The sequence below is a fragment of the Staurois parvus genome, unplaced genomic scaffold (genome assembly GCF_062004578.1).
Source record: "Staurois parvus isolate SC_StPar_1 unplaced genomic scaffold, SC_StPar_1.0 ptg000129l, whole genome shotgun sequence".
Classification (NCBI taxonomy): domain Eukaryota; kingdom Metazoa; phylum Chordata; class Amphibia; order Anura; family Ranidae; genus Staurois; species Staurois parvus.
In genome coordinates, this window is record NW_028317925.1 from 3,382,943 (window position 1) to 3,406,858 (window position 23,916).

The 23,916-nt window shown below is 41.6% G+C and overlaps 1 protein-coding gene across 2 annotated transcripts in view; it reads left to right on the plus strand.

The window, feature by feature from the left end:
• The first annotated feature begins 21 nt into the window (after positions 1-21).
• TRMT2A (tRNA methyltransferase 2A) overlaps positions 22-23,916 on the plus strand; it is a 43,479-nt gene continuing 19,584 nt past the window's right edge. Inside the window, exons 1-5 of one of the 2 annotated variants that reach the window (XM_089672455.1) lie at positions 22-287; positions 7,386-7,554; positions 12,610-13,311; positions 14,024-14,132; positions 17,269-17,450. In XM_089672455.1, the coding sequence (XP_089528581.1) occupies positions 260-287; positions 7,386-7,554; positions 12,610-13,311; positions 14,024-14,132; positions 17,269-17,450 (1,190 nt within the window). In that variant the 5' untranslated portion in view covers positions 22-259. The remainder of the gene's footprint in view (positions 288-7,385; positions 7,555-12,609; positions 13,312-14,023; positions 14,133-17,268; positions 17,451-23,916) is intronic. The other variant, XM_089672456.1, reaches the window with a different exon arrangement.

The following is a 23,916-nucleotide window of genomic DNA, read 5'->3' on the forward strand; positions in this document are numbered from 1 at the left end:
TCGATGCTGCAGGATGACGTAACATCCGCCCTCTTCTTTACTCCGCCCTGCAACTTCGTAGAGGCCAGCCTCCGTACCTAACATATGTCCTATTAAAAACATAGCATTAACGCCTCGTGTGCCGAATATCAGGGAAGACGCGGGATTTAGAAAACAGGTTTACAACAGTCTTGAAGTAACTTCCGGGCTTGGGAGGTTACGTACGTCGACGTCCCGGTGGCTGAGGTCATTAACATGGCTGCTCGCATGTGAGGTTTCCATGCTGCTCAGAGTGTGGGCGCGAGCAGGTAAATGGAACGAAACGAGCTTCTGTTTAGTTTGTTGTGTGTTTTCTGCTGTTATGCTGTGTGTGCGCAATCATGGCGTTCCTTCAGCCGTACAATATTCATCGTTGTCAATGAAGCCCATACTAAGGGAAGTACACAGGCTGCTGGTGCTGAGGGCTTTCTAGAAATCATGGTTATCATACTGGCCTTCTGGATTCAATCCTTTCAGAGTCCCATTGTACAAACACGCACACCAGTGGAGTCAGGGGAAATCACATTTTTCTGGTCAATAAGCCTTAGAGCTGCTGTTAAGACAAGGTAGCCCGACAACTGGCATTTTGTGAAAGAAAGGTTCAGCAATGGCAGTTGCCTTCCCCTAAGCCCTGGTTCACACTGGATCCAACTTTGAATTGTGCAAATTGGCAGACATCTGTGTGGCTTCATGCACAGATGTCTATGCAAGTCGCACCTGAAATTGTAATAAATAGTGCAGAACTTTAACCGCTTGTCCGCTACCCTATAGTAGCAGGGCTGTGCAAGATCATGTATTCATATGTGATTTGCACTTCTGGGTAGGGAGAGCGCCGCCATTGGCGGCTAGGCATGGCAATCACCGATTCCTGGTTGGAGATTCCCCACTGGCACCTGGCGATTGCCATGCAAAGCTGACAGGGGAGAGGTCTTTGTGTAAACAACATAGGTCTCTCGCCTGCCAGAAAGGACATGCTGCTGTGTATTTCTCTGAGAAATACACAACAGCATGTCTTCCATGTAAAACCGCACACATAATAAAACTCACACACAGTTAAAGCGGAGCTCCACCCAAAAGGGGAAGTTCCGCTTTAAGCCCTTGTCCCCCCCCCCGCTCCCCATTAAGGATTGGGTACACAAAATTGACAGGTACCCACTTCCACTGCGATCGTAAGCGAGAGTTGTTCTCCTACCCTCCCTCCCCGTTGTTTTCTGGGACATGTGACAGGTCCCAGAAGACTACAGGGCCATTCAGGAAGTGCAGCGCTATTCATGCATGCGCAGTGGGCACCTGGGTGGGAAGCCGCAAGCTGTTATAGCCAGGGGTGCCCACACTAAAGTTGCCGGCACCTGGAACACCAGACAGCTGGTCAAATGGGCTGTGGGGAGGACACGGCGGGATCGTGGGACAGGTGAGTGGCTGTTTTTTTTTTTAAAAGTCAGCAGCTACAGTTTTTGTTGTGGCTGACTTTTATTTTTTTATATTGTGAGTGGAACTTTATTCTTTGATCACCCAAAAGTTAACCCCTTCCTGCCCAGTGTCATTAGTACAGTGTCAGTGCTTTTTATTAGCACTGATCACTGTATTCGTGTCACTGGGGATGTCAGTGGCAGTTAGTTCCCACTCAGTGTCAGACTGCCCGCCGCACACCCGCTATAAGTTGCTGATTGCTGCAATTACTAGTATAAAAAAAATAATAATTCTAGTATATATACTGCCATTTCTAGATGCTATAACTTTCACGCAAACCAATTAATTTTACACGTATTGGAATTTCTTTTAGCAAAGACGTAGAAGAATACATTTTATTGGACATGTTTAGTAGCAAAAAGTCTAAATTATTGTTTTGGGTTTTTTTTTTCAAAATTGTCGGTTTTTTTTTGTTTTATAGCACATAAAATAAAAAATGCAGAGGGGATCAATTACTACTGGAAGAAAGCTCTATTTGTGGGGGGGAAGGACATAAATTTAATTTGTGTAGAGCATTGCATGACCATGCAATTGTCAGTTAAAGTAACGCAGCGCCGTATTGCAAAAATTGGCCTGGTCAAGAAGGGGGGTATATCCTCTGGAGGGCAAGTGGTTAAAGAAGGTAATTTTTTTTCAAGGGGTACATTGCTGACAATAGGGTGCGGCTTGCCATGCGATTTGAAACTGTCAAATGACATGGGAAGTTGCACCGGTGTGAACCAGGGCTGATAAACCTTTTCTTTAGTCTTCGGTCACGACCTCACTTGAACTCGCACGATTTCAAAGTCGGATGTCAGTCTGACTTCAGGTGCGACTTGGAAAACATCTGTGCGACTTCATACACAGATGTCACTGCTGAACTTGCAAAAAGTAGTGCATGAAGTACTTTCAAGATTGGTGCAACTCTTGACTGAGTTGGAATCGCACCAATATAACCGCTGCCATTGCAGATAATAGGGTACGATTTGTCATGCGATTTGAAATTATAATCGCATGACAAGTTGCACTGGTATGACCGGGGACTTAATGTTAATAAAACATACCTTTTGAGTAGTTATGGGTAGTGGTGAGGGGTTAAGGCCTCTGTAAAGTTGCAGCTGCTGTTTGTGACTCCCCTGGAGATGCTCTCCTTTTTTTTTCATCTTTTATTGAATTTTCCAATACAAAAAGAGAACAACCTAGTACACAAACACTTCACATATACATAATTTCATTTTACATCGCCTTATCCCCTCCCTCATCCTCCCTCCCCCCATCCAATTACCCCTGTCCACATCCTATTACCTAGTTTCTATCCTGTCCCATGGTTATCTATCTGTATCTATATCCCTTCCCTCCCACCTCCACTCTCTTTCAGGTACTCCATTAGGCTAAGTTCACACTAGCTTTGTCAGCAGGCGTCAGACAGGCGTTTGGGAAGTGTTTTTAACACTTCTCAAATGGCTATGAAAATTCTGCACATGGCAGCACACAGTGCTGTTCACACTGAAGTGTTAGCATCGCAGCAAAACTGGCGCCTCATGTCGAGTCAGGAGGAGTCCTCCCATTCAAGTCTATGGTGCCGCTCCTCAAACGCCTGGCAAATTTTGGGCAATCCCACCGTATATGTGCCATTGTTCCCTTTTCCCCACAGTCTCTCCAACATAAAGGTGAAACATGCACTTGTTTATGTGCCACACTCAGTGTAACATACCATCTTGTCAAACATTTATAGTTAATGTCAACTGTGCTCATATTCATCACCTCATGTGTTAGTTTAAATATTTTATTCCTTTGTTGCTCATTCAATTCTGTTCCAAGGTCGTTTTCCCATTTTTCCAAGAACTGGGGAGGATCAGCTCCTTCCATATCCATAAGGGTCTTATAAATCCTGGCGGTAACTTGTTTTGAAACTGTAACTACGTTCAACAGTTTTTCAAATGGATACAGATCCTCCGACGTCCTCAGTGGCTGTGGGAGCATTGAAACAAAATGACCTAATTGACAATACCGCCACTCCTCTAATGTGAAAAATACATTTTTTTTTCTTCTTGAAAAGTGTGCAATTTCCCTTTATTTAATATATCTTTCAAACATCCATTTTTATCTTTAATCCATTTCCCTGAAATATTGTCCTTCCATTGGTTTCTTATTTGCCCATATAAACCTGAGTATCAGCTTCTTTATTATCCCAAAGAAAGACCCTGGTAGGTGTACTGTGTACTGGGAGCATGTGAAACTTATACAGAATTTTTGGTACTATCACCATCTTTACCAGGTTTATACCACCTATCCAGGAGGCTCCTCCCTTTTGGAAGTCTCCCCAACTCATCCTTCATTTAATTTATTAATGGAATATAATTTGCCTGGTCTAGGCCTTTTATTGAAGGAGTTCATTTTATTCCCAGGTAGACTATTTTCTTTTCCCTCCAAGTAAATGGAAAATCTGTTTGTAAACTCAGCTTCTCTAGCTTTCGAATATTAATGTTTAAAATCTCTGACTTTTCAGATTTGATAGCTTGCTATACTGTTTTAATAGTCTCATTAAATTCAGTCAGGAGATAGGTACAGGGATGTTCAATACCTAGCGCAGAGCTCCTTTAGCATTACTTATAACTGTCTCCTCCTCTCCACTTCCTCTTTCTGTAAGGGTCCCTCAAGGTTTTGTCCTTGGACTCTTTCTCTTCTCCATTTACACCTTCTCCCTTGGTCACCTGATAAACTCCCATGGGTTTAAGAACCATCTCTATGCTGATGACACACAAATCTATCTTTCTACTCCTTACCTCACCCATTCAGTCTCCTCTCGCATTACTAACTTACTAGGTGACATATCGGCATGGATGTCACTCCACTTCTTTCTAAAATGGACCTCATACTATTCCCTCCAGCCCATACCCCCTGCCCTGACTTCTATCAAGATCAATAATACAACCATCAGTCTCTCCCCTCATGCCAGGGTACTAGGTGTAACCCTGGGCTCCTGTCTATCTTTTCAGCCCCAAATCCAATCGCTTTCCAAATCTTGTAGACATCACCTCCACAACATCTCCAAGATACGTCTGTTTTTAATCACTGAAACCACTAAGCAGCTTATTCACTCCTTTGTTATCTCTTGCCTTGACTATTGTAACTCCCTTGTTATTGGCCTACCTAATCGCAGGCTATCCCCTCTTCAGTCTATCATGAATGCTGCTGCCAGACTCATCCACCTTGCCAACCGTTCCATATCTGCCATCCCTCTCTGCCAATCCCTTCACTGGCTTCCCATTGCCCAACGAATAAAATTTAAAACATTAACAATGACATATAAAGCCATTTATAACTCTGCCCCAAATTACATCACCAATCTTGTCTCCAAATATCACCCAAACTGTCCTCTCCGCTCATCCCCTGACCTCACTGCTATCTAGCTCCCTTGTCTCCTTCTCCCATGCTTGTCTCCAGGACTTCTCCAGAGTCTCCCCCATCCTCTGGAACTCTCTACCCCAATCTATCCGACTATCGCCTACTCTGCCCACTTTTAGGCAATCTCTGAAAACCTATCTCTTCAGGGAAGCCTATCCTGCCTTCAGCTAATAAACAAATCTTCTATTTCTCCTGTCCGTTCATCCCCCACAGTTACTACCTTTTTTTGTACCACCAACCTCTCCCTCTATTGTTGTTGCATTGTCTCCCTTTTTATATTGTGAAGCACTGAGAAAACTGTTGGCACTATATAAATCCTGTATAATAATTGGTGCATATCGAATGGACACTTTGTACATCCGAAAAGGCACCATGCCACAAATTGGCCTGAAAGACCTTGTTTCATTCTCCTGATGTGGTTGTCAACCTGTAAGTCACAGTTTATGACCTGATTTTCAGCACATTAGTCCAGAGACTCTGAATTTGAGGACATGGAAACTGAGTGGGAAATAGCTGCCCTTCTGGCAGGATGTTTGTGCCTTCAATCAGTACCTTACAGATCTCACTCTGGAATATGGCCATGCAGCTTGGTTGCTTCACCTCAGCTCCCTCTCTAAATGTAGATACAGTTGTTTCTGGTTATCCATCTTCTAAACCCGGCTAGGGCTTGCATCCCACTTTAGTGGAAGTCAACCCCACGGTGAGTCATTGGATTAGTTCTCTTAGTAACATCATGAGGATAGAGGAGCTTACATTGTCCCTTCAGAAACTAGAAGCCCATTTCAAAAAGACGTGATTGTAGTGGTCATGATTCACCTCCAATTAATGGCCTCTATCCCAGAATAGGCAACAAGGTTGCATTGCAGGGTACTCTTGTCTATATGTCATGATTGTTACTGTTATTTTTCTGGCTCATATACTTGGTTGTATACAATGTTTCCTAAAATGAAAAGTTAAAAAAACACGGTCCATCTGGAAGTACGATACAGTTTATCATACCAGTTGGTGTATAAGGTTAACCAGTGTCATCCTCACACATCGCAATTTGGATTGTGCATGTAATTCAGAGAGCTTACTGAGCTAGTGGCAAGGTGCTTCTCCAAGCCGTGACAGCTCCTCATTCTACTAGGAATATATATATATATATATATATATATATATATATATATATATTTTTTTTTTTTTTCCTTTCTTGGTGCTAATTCATAGGAACATATTTTCCTTCCTCTTCTTATTGTAGTTAAAAGAATGGGATATCTTTCTACTTATTAAATATGGCATAGCACCAACCAAGTGCATGCTGCCATAGACAGGTTCCTGGAAAGGAAAACTACGGGAGGTAAGTATTTTCTGATTTCCATAGTGTGGTGAAATTCTGCTTCAGTTAATATCTGGCAGCACAGTGGCTAAATGGTTAGCACTTCCACCTGGAAGTTCTAGGGTCGTTGGTTCGATTCCCAGCCATGGCACCACCTGCCTGGAGTTTGCATGTTCTCCCTGTGCCTGTGTGGGTTACCTCCGGGTACTCAGGTTTCCTCCCACACTCCAAAGACATGCTGGTAGGTTAATTGGATCCTGCCTAAATTGGCCCAAATCTGTGTGTATGTATGAATGTAGGTTAGGGACCTTAGATTGTACACCCCTTGAGGGTTAGGGACTGATGTGAATGTACAATATATATGTGTAAAGCGCTGTGTAAATTGACGGCGCTATATAAGTACCTGAAATAAATACTTTCCTGTAAAAGTTAGAGACCCTGTCAGCACAGGGTCACTTCTATACAATTAACATACCAATATACAGTATTTACCGCTCTTTTGATTTGAAAGGCTGCCACACTAGGTGTATAGAATGCCTGCTGTGCCCCTGCAAGCTGTGATTGCTCTTGCTTATACGTCCAATGACATACAAGCTGATGGGAGGTATTCCATATACCCAGAATTGTGGAATACTTGCAACGGCCAAGGAGCACCAAAGAACCAGCATTTGAAGAAATGGGTTGCTGGAAAAGTAAGATGATTTATTTTTTTTTTTTCTGTCTTCTTGCATATATCAGGTATGTTATCTTACAGAAGTGACTCTATGCTAACGGTCACTAACCTTACAGAAGACAGATTTGCATGTAAATTAAGCTTTCCTAAACCTCAGGATATACTGGTCATTTTGGCATGTGGTTTTCATTGGAGATGATCTCTGCTTATGCATACTTTTTTTTTTTTTTCTTTTTTTTTTTCTTTTTTTTTTCTCTCCATGTTCTGAGTTTGAATTGTGCAGATATGCTACAGGTAAATTGTAATAGCAACCCAATTTCCTTAGTGTTAACCAGTCCTTGTGTTTTCACAAACTGTCACTCTCCTTGTTCAATAAAGTTGATACAAAATCCAATCTTTCATTCCTCACTTGCATACTTGTATACTTATGCATCAGGAATTGGAACAACAGTTCAAATTAGATCTAAATAATATCTGTTTATTTGCACTTACTGTTTGTTGGTTTATTGTAAATTGCAGGCATTCCTGCACTAAAAGTTTCTGTGAATGTGAGAGAGGCTATTTTAGGAGCGACACAGAAGAGCACGGTATCACAGGCAAACTTCCATTTCTGCTGCAGTCCTAAAAGTTTGTGGAGAGGTTCTCTCTTTCTTAAACCGTGCACAGAGAAAACAAAGAATAGACACAGGTGAATTTTTGCTTAAGATATATTTTTGTATGTTGAGGTTTCTTTTTAAAGTGTATGTCCAGGCATTGCCGAAATTCACCACAAGCCTCTCTCCCATTTTTTTAAAACTTTTAACCTGTTACTGTAATGAGAAACTATGTATTTTAATTGTATGGGATACTTCAGTTTAGGACACTGGCAAAGTTGTTAGGACTCCTCCTCCCCTTTTTTTTTTTATTTTTGCTAGTGTCCTTAGGTGATGGATGATCTCGCTCTACTGAGAACAGGTTCTCTTATAATGAAAAATTAAGGCTCCACACTGTTTTGCCTATGGAGGAGACCTCTCTCCAACTAGCTGCATCTACAGCCACTGCAGCAGCTTTCACATGGGTGACCCATTGGCAAAGCCTATGTGGGGCTAGCCTCTGGCACTGGGCTCTCCATTGGAGACATTTTTCCATTACGAAGTAACAAAAAAAAAAAAAACTTGGTTTTGGACTTTTCAGGCATTACAACTACTAAACCTTATAAAAATACAAATTCCCGCCGGCTATAAAAGCAATCCAGTTACTATCTACAATATACACAAATACCTGGATGATGCCTGTACTTGCAGGCAACATCCCAGTATAACCACTTCAACCCTGCGACATACTGGTACATCGCTGAGGCTGAAGTGTTAAAGATTTTTATGATATGTGACAAATAAAATTTGTATTTTTAATGCCTGAAAAGTCCCAATCCAGTTTTTGTGTGTACTATAATTCAGGAATTATTCCATTCACTGTGTGGGGTGGAAACACTTAATGATTTTTGTACTTACATTAAGAAAGTCTCTGGGGGAAAGAGCACTGTCTTACTGAGTAAGAAAAGAACTAAAGTGCCAGAGGTGAAAAGATTCTCTTCCAGATTACGAAGAGTTTTTTGCTCCTCCCACACCTTTTAAGGCTTCTAAGGCCAAGTCATCCACTAAGTTCCATTGCAAATACTTGGTGCAAATTTTTGCACCAAGTCTTCCTCGCAAAAAAGAAGCACTCCCACTTCTTGACAACCTGAATTCAGGGCATTTTGGATCCAGGACACAGTGTCCAAGGGATACAGAATAGAATTTCAGCCCCTGCCTCCTCCCCATTTTATATCCTCAAACCTTCTGCTTCTCCCAACAAGGTTTTTGCCCTTCATACTGCCTTGCAGCCACTTCATTCTTTAGAAGTGATTTGTCACAGTTCACCCTGAGGAACTATTTCAGGGCTTTTATTCAAAGCTGGTTACAGCCCTGAAGCTGAGTGTTTTAGGTCCATCCTGGATATTACATTTCTCAACACCTTTTGAGATTCCAGAAGTTCCATTTTTGGAATCAGCTTGGTCTCTGATTGCGTCATTGCAACTAGGGGAATTTCTAGCAGCAAAAAACATCAAAGAGGTTTATTTTCATGTTTCTATTTTTCCCCCGCATCAGTGGTCCTGTGATTTGCAAGGGGCGAACAGAATTTCCAGTTTGTGGCTTTTCCTCTTTGGCCTATCCACGGTATACTGGATCTCTACCAAAGTGTTTGTTCTGATCTTTGCGCTGCTGCTCTCACAGGGAATCTCATTATCGGATATCTGGACGATCTCCTGTTGGAGCGCACTGCCCAGACCCTTGCAGCCACTTTTTGGCACTTCTTGCATGGTGCACCAGACCTAGGTAGACTGACAGTTGTTTTGTGTTTCTTCCATTTGCGAATGATTGCACCAGCTGTTGTCACCTTCTTACCAAGCTGCTTGGCGATAGTTTAGTAGCCCAGTCCAGCTTTGTGTAGGTCTACAATTTTGTCCCTGAAATCCTTGGACAGCTCTTTGGTCTTTGATGTGGTGGAGAGTTTGGAATCTGATTGTTTGATTGCTCTTGTGGACAGGTGTCTTTTATACAGGTAACAAAATGAGATTAGCAGCACTCCCTTTAAGAGACTGCTTCTAATCTCAGCTTGTTACCTGTATGAAAGACTCCTGGTAGCCAGAAATTCTGCTGAATGATAGGGGATCAAATATTTCCTTCATGAACATGCAAATCAGTGCATAACTTGTTAGACATGCATTTCTTTTGAAATTTTTGTTGCTATTCTGTCTCTGTGTTACAATACACCTACCATTCGATTTTTAGACTGATCATTTCTTTGTGAGTGGGCAAACATTCAAAATCAGCAGGGGATCAAATACTTATTTCCTTCACTGTATTTTTATTTTTTGGCATGAGACTACTCTGCCTCATGGCAGAAAGACATCACACCTTGAAAGAGACCATTTTCACTCCAGGCCTCTGCAGCTCTGAGTGGGACAACCAATCTCAGGCACATGGCCCATGAGCAGAGACCATCTCCCAAGGACAGGAAATTCTGGTCTACTAGCCCTGTGCTGGAATTGTGGAAGTCCTTTTTTTTTTTTTTTTTCTCCCATCAACGTGGACAGTTCTCATGTTCCAGTCTTTTGGGTTTGGGCAGAGTCCTAGGGACAGAAACTGTGCAAAGGACAGGCCCTTGAGGGGCTTCCCCATGGGACTTTCCATCAACATTCTCAAGCTAAGGGCTATTAGCCCTTTCCTGCTGTAGTGGACTGACCAGCTTCAGGGGCGACCAACAAGAGTTCAGTCAGACATGGCTGTGGCTTACATCAGTCAGCAGGGCAGCACAAGAAGCTGCATGACCCTTCCAAGCAGACCTAATTTTGGCTTGGGCCAAAAGGCATATTCAAGTCTTGTTCATGGTCCATGTTCCCAGAGGAGACAATCCGCTGGCAGCCTTTCTCAGTTATCTCCTGGATGTGAGGGAATGGTCTCTTTTGTCTTAAACTGTTTCTGGACATCTGTCAATGTTGGGGGACACCGGACAAGGATCTGATGGCAACACACTTCAACAAGGTGGAAAGGATTGTGGCCAGGATTAGGGATACAAGGGCTCTATAGTGGATGCAGTGGTGACCCCCTGGGAGCAGTTCTGAGATAATCCTTCCCTCTGTTTTGTATTTTTCCCCTCGTCTGCTTTGCAGGATCGAGATGGAGGGCATCTGATCTTGGAGTAACCAAACTACCCCAGAAGGACTTGGTACTCTGACATTCTCTGACTCATGGGTGACACTCTGTGGGCACTTTCCACCCGTTTCAAGGCCAGGCTTATCCTGCTTCAGTCGCTGTTTTTTATGGCTGAAGCCTTAAGTCCTGAGTGATTGGGGTTTTTCAAACAATCACCACGCTTGGACACGATACACGGAAGTGTCAGAGCTTTTACTAATACTGATGACACAGTTAAAGAGTTGAGTCTCATGTACAAGTTAAAAAATTACAAATCGGGGGCTCCTAATGGGGAGTAATATTGTAAGGCTGACCGTCAGTGGCAGCTGCAGTTTAGCACTCAATAATTTCAACACCTGATTAAAGGTATCTATATATTATGCTGAAGATTGGGCTTCAAGGTGCACAGACTATTTGCTTCTCATTTGGCTTGACCATTGTGGCACCTCTCCTCCCTGCTAGTCCATGTACTGTAAATTGCCAGTGTGTTTTGTTTGTCTGTTGTGTTTTTTTTTTTTTTTTGTAGTATAATTTAAAAAGTATTTTACACTATATTATTGCTAAATTCAGGCAGAAAAGACATTATTAACCACTTGCCGCCCAGCCACTGTAGAAATACGGCGGCAGGGCGGCACGGCTTGGCAAAAGCACGTTTTAAAACGCGCTTTTGCAAAACAGGTAGGGGGCGTGCACAAGGCACACCGCCGCCCTACCTGCACCGCCAATCCTGGCTGCAGGTGTCAGACACCGGGTCACGGCCGGTCATTACCGGCTGTGTCCCACCGATTAGCGGCAATCCCTGACAGAGAGCAGGGCTGTAGTAGCTCTGCTTTCTGTCAGTTCCCTGACAGCTCCTGACACGCTGATCGGGAGAGAAGAGTTTTTCTCTCCCGATCAGCATGTCCCCATGCAGTACACACCCCCGCCCCCTAGTAAAACACTCCCCTCACAGTTAACACTTTCAGTGAATAAAAAAGTTAACCCCTTCCTTCCCAGTGCCATTAGTACAGTGTCAGTGGGTTTTTTTTTTTTTTTTGCACTGATCACTGTATTGGTGTCACTGGGAATGTCAGTGACCCCAAGTCCGTTCCCCCCCAGTGTCAGAATGTCCACCGCAGTCCTGCCATAAGTCACTGATCGCCGCCATAAGTCACTGATCGCCGCCATTATTAGTATTAAAAAAAATTTAAAATCCGAGTATCTTTCCTGACATTTGTAAACGCTATAACTTTCACGTAAACCAATGAATTTACACGTATTGGGTTGTTTTTTTTAGCAAAGACATATCGCAGAATGCATTTTGGCCAAAATTTATGACGTAATTTGATTTTTAAATTTTTTTTACTGCACATTTTTATAGCAAAAAGTCCAAAATATTGTTTTTCTCAAAATTGTCAGCCTTTTTTTTTTTTTTTTTATAGCGCAAAAAATAAAAACCACACAGGCGATCAAATACCACTGAAAGAAAGCTCTATTTGTGTGAAAAAAAGGACTTAAATTTCATTTATGTACTGTATTGCATGACCACGGAATTGTCTGTTAAACTAGCGCAGCGCTGTATAGCAATAAAACGGCGTAAATTGCAGTATCTATACCATAGTTTGTAGACTCTATAACTTTCACACAAAGCAATCAATATACACTTACTGGGATTTTGTTTACCAAAAACATGTAGCAAAATACATTTTGGCCTAAATTTATAAGCAACTTTGAGTTTACTATATATTTTTTATAGCTGAAAGTAAAAAATATCGTTTTGGTCTTTTTTTGTTTATAGCGTGAAAAATAAAAAGTGCACAGGTGATCAAATACCACCAAAGGAAAGCTCTATTTGTGTGAAAAAAAGGACGTAAATTTTGTTTGGGTGCAGCATTGCATAACCGCGCAATTATCAGTTGAATTAGTGCAGTGCCGAGTAGCAAAAAGGCCTGGTCATTAAGGGGGGTAAATCCTCAGGAGGGCAAGTGGTTAATAATAATAATGTTACATTACCTACAAATTCTGATTTCTCGTAAATGTTTGTTTTCCAGAACTGAAAAAAGAATGGATGGTTTTGAGGCAGATGTGAGGTGTCCTGAACAAGCTAGCAATATTGAAAATAACAAGGGAGAGGAAAAAGTGAAAGCTGACCAGGTGTTGAGCACAGATGATACAAGACCAGTTAAAGATGGTGCTGATGATGGGGAATATGCTGCAACAGCTGCTGACAGTGCAGCTACTGTAAATAACAGTACCATGGATGCTGATGACACTGGAATTTACAGATATATCAAAGACGATCTGTTCACCTCAGAGATTTACAAAGTAGAGATACAGAACTTGCCAAAGTATATAGGCTTTAACGATATTAAGAAGTTTCTTGCCAAATATGGATTAAACCCTCATAAAATAAAGCTCATTAAGAAACAAACTTTTGCATTTGTGACTTTTAAAAGTGAAGAGGAAAGGGATAAAGCTATGAAGGTTATACATGGAGCAATGTGGAAAAATCGAGCTCTAAGTGTCCGGCTTGCGAAACCAAAGGCAGATCCCATAATGAAGAAGAGAAAACAGGAAGAAGATGACAAGGAACAACCTGATCCAAAGCGTCCTGCTGCACAAGATAGTGCTGAGGAGGAGCCTCTCAGTAAGCAGATTGCAGATGTGGTGACGCCTTTGTGGCAGGTTCCATATGAAGAGCAACTTAAAATGAAGGAACAAGAATGTGAACATGTTCTCCAAAGGCTAACAAAGTAATTGTTTCCCACTGCCTTGTTACTGTGAATTCTATTACAAACAGCATGGCCAGGCATGTGTTCTGACATGGTGTTAAAAACCTGGTCTGTGTGAGCACAATTTTAGATGTGCAGGAGTGCGCATGTGTTTACAAGTGAGGCAAGGCATGACTCTTCAGTGTGCTGTTGCTTCTTCACTGTTCCATCACCAGGATGAGATCTGTCCTGGACTAAACAGTGTTTTCTTTATGAGAATATTCTTTTGCTTTTGAAGGAAATGCTGTCTTGTGACTCTAGAATTAAAAACAGGGCAAGGGGTGGTCCCCCCCGTCCCCCCCCAAGTAGAAATTTGAGTAGATATGGGAAATGTTACCTGAAGAATGTTTGTAATTCTGTTTTAGCTCACCTTGTAATCCAAGTAACATTACCAGACAGTGCAACCAGGTTCTTGACCACCACTGCAGCAACAGGGCTTGGTCCAGAACACACCTTCATCCTGCAGATTGGACAGAGATTGAGCGGCTGCACACTGATGTGGTTATTCCTCTGCTCACCTTCCATCTCCTAGTGCTACTGTACAGGGGATTACAGAAGAATAATATGTCAAATTTAGGTCATGCTAGTTGGATTTAAACACAAGCTTTAGCATATAGCTAGCGCTATTAACTGTTGTTTTAATTATCTGCCTAAAGTTCACGTTTAACCATTGAATGTGTTTTTCTTCCTCCAGGGAGATAGGAAATACTAACAAGGCATTATTGCCATGGCTGTTTGCGCAGAAACAGAAGTATAACAAAGTTTGCTGTCCTTTGGAAGGAGTGAAGCCTTCTCCAGCCCAGGTACAGATACCAATTGGATAGCTTAAGTGTTACATGTTTGAGACAGTATGGTATTGTGTAATGTCTGGTACACACGATAAGTGAGTTTTTGTTCAACCCAGCGGGCTGAACAAAAATGAGAGGCCACCGTACTAACTATGCAATGTTAGTACAGTGATCTCTTCCACTGAGCTGTTGTGTTCTGACAGGGGGACTGACCCCCCAGAAACCAACCAGAAAACACTGATCAGTGCTCACAGCCATTGGCTGCCAGCGCTGATCTGATGCTGGTTTTCCAGCTTACCTATTTGACAGAAGCTGGACATTGGACTGGCTTTTGTCAGACATACTGCTGTACACACTGGCCGAATGTTGGTCTGTTGCTGTAGATTTGGCTGATATTCGTCCCGTGTGTACCAGCCTTATGTGCCTCATGTCAACTTTAAAGCTGAAGTTTAGCTTTTTTTTTTTCTTTTCTTTTTTTTTTGCTCGTCGGGTTGTGTAGCTGTGTTTTCCCCACATCACTGATCTTGAACCACTCGTCCACCCCTTCCGCATGCCTCTTCCATGGAACGTATTCTATTCTTTCACAGGGTGCAAAAAGGAAGTAGATCTTGTAATTCATCTGCCTGTCTTCCATTCACAGCATTATGTGAAGGAATAGTATGAGTTATATGGTTAAAAGAGGCGGGCGAACAGTTCAACTCGCTCACTCTTGCAGAGGCTGATGTTAACCCCCACAGCACTGGAAGATCAGTGATGTAGGGAAGGACCTGACGGAAGTTGGGGGGGGGGGGAGGGATAAGATTTATACACTATGTAGCAGCAAGCTGGACATGGGACACACTTTATTACAGGTAAGTTTTATGACCCTGCTGTTCTCTAGCACCAAACAAAAAACGTCAGCTTTAATTCACACAGGTAAACTAAATCAGTGAAAAAGCAGCTTACATTGAACACATACAGTGGATATAAAAAGTCTACACATTCCTGTTAAAATGTCAGGTTTCTGTGATGTAAAAAATGAGATAAAGATAAATAATTTCAGAACTTTTTCCACCTTTTTAATGTGACCTATAAACTGTACAACTCAATGGAAAAACAAACTGAAATCTTTTAGGGGGGAGTAAACATAAAATAAAATAATGTGGTTGCATAAGAATGCACACCCTCTGATAACTGGGGATGCAGCTGTGTTCAGAATTAAGCAATCACATTCAAAATCATATTAACTAGGAGTCAGTACACACCTGCCATCAATTAAAGTGCCTCCGATTAACCAAAAATAATTCAGCTGTTCTAGTAGGTCTTTCCAGACATTTTCTTAGTTGCATCCTACAGCAAAAGCCATGGTCCGCAGAGAGCTTGCAAAGCATCAGAGGGATCTCATTGTTGAAAGGTATCAATCAGAAGGGTACAAAAGAATTTCCAAGGCATTAGATATACCATGGAACACAGTGAAGATGGTCATCAAGTGGAGAAAATATGGTGCAAGAGTGACATTAGCAAGAACTGGACGTCCCTCCAAAATTGATGAAAAGACTTGATGAAAACTGGTCTGGGAGGCTGCCAAGAGACCTACAGCAACATTAAAGGAGCTGCAGGAATATCTGGCAAGTACTGGCTGTGTGGTACATGTGACAACAATCTCCTGTATTCATATGTCTGGGCTATGGGGTAGAGTGGCAAGATGGAAGCCTTTTCTTACGAAGAAAAATATCCAAGCCCTGCTAAATTTTGCAAAAAATACATCTGAAGTCTCCCAAAAGCATGTGGGAAAATGTGTTCTGTTCTGATGAAACCAAAGTTGAACTTTTTGGCCATAATTCCAAAAGATATGTTTGGTGAAAAACAACACTGCACATCACCAAAAGAACACCATACCCACAGTGAAGCATGGGGGTGGCAGCATCATACTTTGGGGCTGTTTTTCTTCAGCTGGAACTGGGGCCTTAGTCGAGGTAGAGGGAATTATGCACAGTTCCAAATAGCAGTCAATATTGGCACAAAACCTTCAGGCTTCTGCTAGAAAGCTAAACATGAAGAGGAACTTCATCTTTCAGCATGACAACAACCTAAATCAATAAAAGGAATGGCTACACCAGAAGAAGATTAAAATTTTGGAATGGCCTGGACCTGAATCCCATTGAAAATCTGTGGGCTGATCTGAAGAGGGCTGTGCAAATGCCCTCGCAATCTGACAGATTTGGAGTATTTTTGCAAGAGTGGGCAAATATTGCCAAGTCCAGATGTGCCATGCTGATACTCATACCCAAAAAGACTGAGTGCTGGAATAAAATCAAAAGGTGCTTCAACAAAGTATTAGTTTAAGGGTGTACACACTTATGCAACCATATTATTTTAGTTTTTTATTTTTACTTCCCTCCACCTAAAAGATTTCAGTTTATTATTCAACTGAGTAGTACAGTTTATAGGTTGCATTAAAGGTGGAAAAAGTTCTGAAATGATTTCTTTGTCTAATTTTTTTACATCACAGAAACCTGACCTTTTTGACCTGTATGTATATAATTTTGCCCTGATAATAGAATATAAACCGCGGTTACTGAAGGCATAAAAGCACTTTTATAATAGACTATCAAAAAAGATGTAGAAATTGAGCTTTTGCAGTAGGTGCCAGTACTGCCGACCACCCAAACCACTTCAGAAACCCATCAAGAGCTGGTGCTTTCAAGCAGGAGCAAATGTGCACAATTCAGCAGATTGGAAAGAGCAGGGACCTTGTTATGCCTGCTGTATACCCTTTAAACTAGCTGAGATCACTGTGTAGGATGTGTTTCAGACCACTGGAGATAGGCTGTTGCACAATAAGCAGTGGTTTTTCTCGTCAGCTTGATCCTGGGATTCTGAATTTTGCACTGATTCTGGAGCATGCATAAATATCACAGAAAAGTGAGACATTTAACAACTTCTATTTTAATACTCCCTCAGTTTGCCTAATTTGTTTACAGTGGAACTACAATTGGGCTTTTCATTTTAAAGTTCTAAATCTATATTACCTCAAATGTTATAGAACACAATGCAAATCCATTACAAACTTGTAGTAGTAAATAGTTTGAATTGTTACTTCATTTAAATGGTATGCAACCCTTTTTTTTCTTGTAATTCTTTTTCCTCTCATTGTTTATTATGTCCGCAGACGGACTACCGAAACAAAAGTGAATTTCTGATTGGAGTTGGTGCAAATCAGGAAGATAAAACAGTGGGCTTCCGTCTTGGAAAATATAAGGGTGGAACATGTGCCGTTGTGGAGCCATGTGATACAATTCACATTCCTTTGTCTGTGAAGAAAGTTGTAAAGGCTTTTCAAGAATATATCAGGTACTGTCACTTTCTGAAGCTCTGCCATGTATTCGCAAAATCCAGATACTTAAAGTGTCTTTAAGGTACTTTGTGCTATATTCTCCTGTGTTTGTAAATCTGGTTCAATTATTTTTATTGGCAATTTCATGTATAAAAATGGTAACTGTTAAGCCCACGCAGGGGCAATGGCTTCAAATTAAGCTGGTCATAAACATAGAACTCAGTCAGCAAATTAGTGAAAGCCTTCAAGTGGCAAGCAAAGCAGGTGTACATTGAAAGTTAGAAATAGAATGAGATGCTTCGAGTGGATTGGACAGTCAGAATCAGGTTGGGAAGGGAACTAGGCAGAAGGGAAGAAAAGGAGGAAAAGAAGGTAAGCAAGGGGTAGTGGGAAGGGAAGGATGGAGGAGGTCCCCATGAACTTGGGTCCCAATCGAAATAGGGAGCTAAAGATAAGATGGGTTTGCTAGATTTAAAGGACGGACAAAAGTAAGCCACAGTTCCCAGGTGCATAAGAAGTTTGGTCTAGAATCATTGTGGATACTGGATAGTTTCTCGTTGAGTACCATCTGATTCATACAGTCTTTGACTTCCTGTAAATCGAGATTGAGAGCTATTTCCAAGCCTTAACTATTGTTTATGTGGCAGAAAGGAAAATGTACATGGCTAGTTTCTGTTGATGGGCAGACCTTGTGTTGTAATTCTTCTCTTCATAAAGGAAAGCCTTTTGTATACAGAGTCCAGTAGGTAAAACTGAAAGAGAGCAGCGGCTCATCACTTATTAGGGCTCTTGCCCATGCCTGATATCATGGTGTCTAGGAGCTGCAGTGTAAGTTTGCCCATTTAAATTCATTACAAAATCCACTGTGCGCGACGTTGTTGGCGCCTGTGTTTGCATGTGTATAGGTGTGTTTTTCAAAGACTGCCATTTCTGAAAAATATGCCTGTATGCATGGAAATGCAAATGCCAAACTTGCATGCATATAGCAGCAGAATGCATAGTCTGCATTTCAGTGGGCAAAATTACACTGCCACTGTGGCTACTTGGTTCCACAACAACAGATGTATTCTGCACGGCTGTAAACCATAATGTACTGCTGTGTTCAAAAGCTCTTAGACTTCTCAGTCTGAAGCTTCCGCCATAGTGAAAAATTGTACCTCCAAGCAGGCATCACGTTACAGTTCTCAAAAGTTTGCATACCCTGGCAGAAATCGTGACATTTTGGCAATCATATGGAAAATGACTGGTCATGCCAAAAAACTGTCTTTTTTTTAATTTAAGGATAGTGACAATATAAAGCTGTTTATTAATATAGTTGTTCGGCTCCTTTTTAAATCCTAATAACAGAAATCAGCCTTTTTTTTTTTTCAAACTCTATTTTTTCAAATAAATGAACATGTCAATTTACAATATACATATGATGCCATAGATGGAAATGTATTGGCAAGAGACGTATCTACTTAGTAGTTGACATTATATTGCAGGAGTACATAAAGATAAATAAGCCTTGGTACAAACACAAAAGGTGACACATGCAGGTTAAAGTGACAATTAAAGGTTAATTTCCCACATCTGTGGCTTTCTAAATTGCAATTATTGCAAATAGTCAATGAGTTAGCTCTCATGTGGATGCACTGAGCAGGCTAGATACTGAGCCATGGGGAAAAGAACTGTCAAAAGACCTGTGTAACAAGGTAATGGAACTATGTAAAATGATAAAGGTTATTAAAAGATATCCAGAGTCTTGAATATGCCACTCTGTACTGTTCAGACACTTAAGAAGTAGAAAATTTGGGGATCTCTTGATGCCAAGGTCAAGTAGACCAAGGATTGACAGCCACAACTGCCAGAATTGTTCGGGATACAAAGTAAAAACCAAATGTAACCTCAAATACAGGCTGCTCTGGAAAAATATGGTGTGGTTGTTTCAAGGAGCACAATATGACTATAGTTGAACAAAAATGAGCTGCATGGTCAAGTTGCCAGAAAGAAGCCTTTACTGCACTAATGCCTCAAAAAAGCCTGGTTACAATATGCCCAAAAACACCTTGACAGGCCTCACAATTTATTGCACACTGTGTGAAAAAAAGCTCTGTTTTGGTCTTGTCACTCCAGATTACAAATAGATCTTTCTTTCTGTGATCTTTAATCACCACTGTTTTTTTTTAGCTTTTACTAAAACGAAAAAAGACTGAAAATTTTGAAAAAGAAAACATATTTTCTTTTCTGTTAAAATTTGCAAATAAATAATTGTTCATAATTTTAGGCCAAATGTATCCTGCCATATTTCTTTGGTGAAAATAACCCAAATCAGTGTTTATTATTTAGTCTATAGGAAAGTTAGAGTCCACAAACTATGTTTTTTAGATATCTGAAAATCAATCTTGATGTACTGACAGCCTGTCTCATTTCCTGAGGCCCAAAAATGTCAGGACTGTACAGATATTCCCCAAAGGACCCCTTTTTGGAAAGTAGACAGTCCAAGGTATTTAGTAAGATGCATGGTGGATTTTTTTAAAGTTTATTTTACTTTCACCAGTGCAGTACAGTGCCATTTTGTTTTTTTAACACACTGTGACGAGAGCAATATAATGTTACCATAGTAACATTGTACTACTCTGGGGAAGTCGTCAGGATTTGTTTTTTGTTTTGTTTTTTTTTTACTCATTAGGATTGTTTATAGCTGTGAATTTCAATTTTGTTAACTAGACTGTTCCGGTAGGATTAGGTCAGTACCCTAGGTTGTTTCTAGTGAAGAATAATAGCCTTACGGCATAAAACAAGAGGATACTCAAATAGGTTTATTGTGCCCTAGTCTGCGCCACCCCCTCCACCAGGCCCAGCAGACACACCAGTACTGCCATTGGAATGGAAAGGGCCAGCATTCATGTCAAACGCAAGTACCTCTGTCAAATACTTGAACCACATGGCAGTACCAGAAAAAATTACCAAAGGCAGCTGGAGAGTGCGAGCAGCACCAACACTCTGCGGAGACCGATGGGGTAAATAGATAATTTGGCGAGAGTATAATAAATCCCATGTAAAAATGTTAAATGTATGAGCCTATCCCTAGCTGACACCAGATGGATAAAGGGTAGGTGCCACATATCATCCCAATCCTCTTGAAGATATTCCACCCACTTAGCCCAACATTTAGCAACTGATGGAGGGGGTACCAGAAATAGCTCTTTATAAATCACTCATTACAAGACTATAGTTTAATTTTATTTTTACTTTCTATTTAAGGAACATAAGTTCTTTGTAGGCATACAGTAAAGCCTAGTGCTTGGTTGAATTAAAGTGATATTAAAGGCAATATATTTAAAAAAAAAAAACCCTCATGCCTCCTACGTGCAGTGGTTTTGCACAGAGCAGCCCCAATCCTCCTATTCTCATGTCCCCCGCTGGCACCCCTGGCTCCTCTCTTCTGTTAAGTACCCCCACAGCAAGTTGCTTTCTATAGGGTCACCCAAGCAGACTCGCTCTCGCCCCCTCTCTCTCTTCATTAGCTCACTGGCTGTGATTGGGCTTGGGGGGCTGTTGCACACAGGTTTTTCGCCTTCATGCATAGAATGCAGGAAAGTAAAAAAAAAAAAAATACCTTGAGCCTTCACAACCACTTTAAGCACTTGCCTACCAGGCACTCTCACCCCCTTCCTGCCCAGGCCAATTTTCAGCTTTCAGCGCTGTTGCACTTTGACATTTGCGCAGTCATGCAACACTGTAGCCATATGAAATTTTTATCTTTTTTTTTTTTTTTTTTTTTTTGAGACCACTTTCTTTTGGTGGTATTTAATCACTACTGTTGTTTTTGGTTTGTTTATCAAAAAATAAAAATTTTGGGAAAAAAATTTTTTTCTTAGTTTTTGTTATAAAATTTTGTAAATTACTAATTTTTCTCCTTCACTGATGTGCACTAATAAGGCTGCACTGATGGGCATTGACAGGCATCACTGGTGGGCATTCAGACATCACTGATGGGCACTGAAAGGCAGTACTCATGGCACTGATAGGCGGCACTGGCGGACACTGATAGGTGGTACTGATAGTTGGCACTGAAAGGCAGCTCAGATGGGCACTGATATGTGGCATTGATGTGTACTTGTAGGTACTGATAAGTGGCATTGATGTGCACTGATGGGCACTGAAATGTAGCATTGATGGGCAATGGCAGGTGGCATTGATGGACACTGACAGGTGGCACGATGGGGCGACAGTGATCATCAGGGCACTGATGATCAGTGTAGATGTCCCCTACTGAGGAATGCCGATTACCGGCTCTCCTCACGAACTGTCAGTGTGAAAGCTCGTGAGGAGAGAAATGCCGATAACCAGCATTTCCTTATTTACATGCGATCAGCTGTGATTGGACACAGCTGATCACATGACAGAGCCGAAGTCATCGGCTCTTTCCGCTGATCGGTGATCCGCTGTGTCCCAGGGACACAGAGCACCACCATTCGGCGCGCACACACGGTTAGAGTGGGAGGACGTCAGTCATATGACGTCCTCCCAGAAGGAGAGAACCGCCGTGCTCCCGTCGTTTCCTTTTATGGGAGGCGGTTAAGCAAATAAAAACCGGTTGCAGCAGAGAAGGTAAAATCCTGCAACACATGGCATGACTCCCACAGAGCCCTTATTTCAGCATCATTGAGCCAGTCTGGGATTATTTGTAGAGTCATGAGTTAGGACAGCCAAAGTCTGTGCAAATGGAGCAAATTCTCCAAGGGGCTTGGAACAACCTACCACTTAAGTGCTTTCCGAAACGGTGAGCAAGTGCAACTTAGAGAATTGCTGTTATTTTTAAGGCGAAGGGTGGACACACCAAATATTTTAATTTGTTTACTGGTTACTGTACTGTTTTGAAAGTTAATTAACCACTTAAGTCATCCAGTGCCATCTTAAAACACCGGGAGAGTGGCTATTTGTCCCAGCATCATTTTACGATGGCACCAGGAATCTGCAGTTCCAATGTTTAGGTGGTGCTTGAGGTTGGAGCTGTCAGTGATATACGGCATCCAGCACAAAGCCTAGAATGTGGAACAATTGGTTCATATGCTTCTGAAGTTTCCACAGGTCAATCCATAGGAGCGTCTTGTACAAATGAATGAAACACAATGATTGTACACAGTGTTACATGCAGTGACATCAGAGGCTTGGGCAGAGCTGCTGCAGCTCTGTCTAGCCCCTCACTACAGCAGTGGATTACTGCTGTAGTGACCTGCTACTATCTGTCCGCAGCCAGCTAGGTACCAAAAGTGCTATACTTAACTGTGTGTGTGTTGATCTGATTGTAGTGAAAGTTAGTTCTGATTGATCTACTGTAAAATTATTTTTATTCTTCAAAGAACTAGATCCGTCTTTGAATTAGTTTAGTATAGATGGACTCTGGTCCAAGACTTCTATCTTACTGATAGCAACAAGGGAAGCACTTACAAGACCAGAAATTCTTTTAGGTGTACTGAGGAGCTCTTGGTACAAAATTCATCTCACTGGGAGGACTGTTTGAAACATTTAATGGTTAAGAGCAGCAAATGGAGGGGGGAAAAATAACCGTCCCCCTTCAGGGCTTTGAGTTGATGTTAATGAAATAACAAAATGCACTATGGGACCTCTTTTAAAGCTTGATGAATACGAACTGCTCCTGACAGCATTAACCTCCCTAGCAGTCTGATTATGTCCATATTTCTGTGCTCAAAGCTGTACATTTTTTGCATGGAAATATGTATTTTTTTTTATTGTAGACCTGTAATTCTTAGAAATAACTCACTGAAATCTGTCCGAACAAGAGTCTATGATGAAACTTGAAACACGAAATCATAAATTATAATTTAATAATCATTAATAATAAATGTTATTCCATAATGTAATCAAACCAAAAAAACTGAAATTTGAAATATAGCGCCAAGTTCGCACATCACTGAGCAAAGTTACAAAATCGTTTTCAGTGTCTGATGACGAATTTCCCCACGAATCATTATCGCTCAATTCTGCAAGTGGTTCTGATTTACTATCGCTGTTCTCTAGCTAGTCTAAAACCGCTTTTGACCTAAAGGGACGCTGTTTGGACGCCATGGACGTTTCTCAGTTTCCAGGCAGAAAGAACAGTAAAAATGCAGGCAGGGCACAGGACAAAGCACTTGGGGAAAAAATGTATGTGACATGGTTTGATACAGTAATGTTTTACTATGTGATTTTAGTGAATGTCACTTTTTGTCATTTTCAAATTTCCCGCCGTTCCGTCCCCCGTACGTCCCGACGCTCGCAGTCGACGGAACCCAGATGACAGATGCTGGCATCCGCCGGATTACATTGCCAGGGACATCGCGGGAGCGCAGGACAAGGTAAGTGGTCGAGGGATCCTGGAGCAGCGCAGCATGGTAAGCCCGAGTGTAGCTCGGGGTTACCACTTGTACTGAAACTTTACCCCGAGCTACACTCGGGAATACCTCCAGGGAGGTTAAAGGTACCCCACTAGGTGCT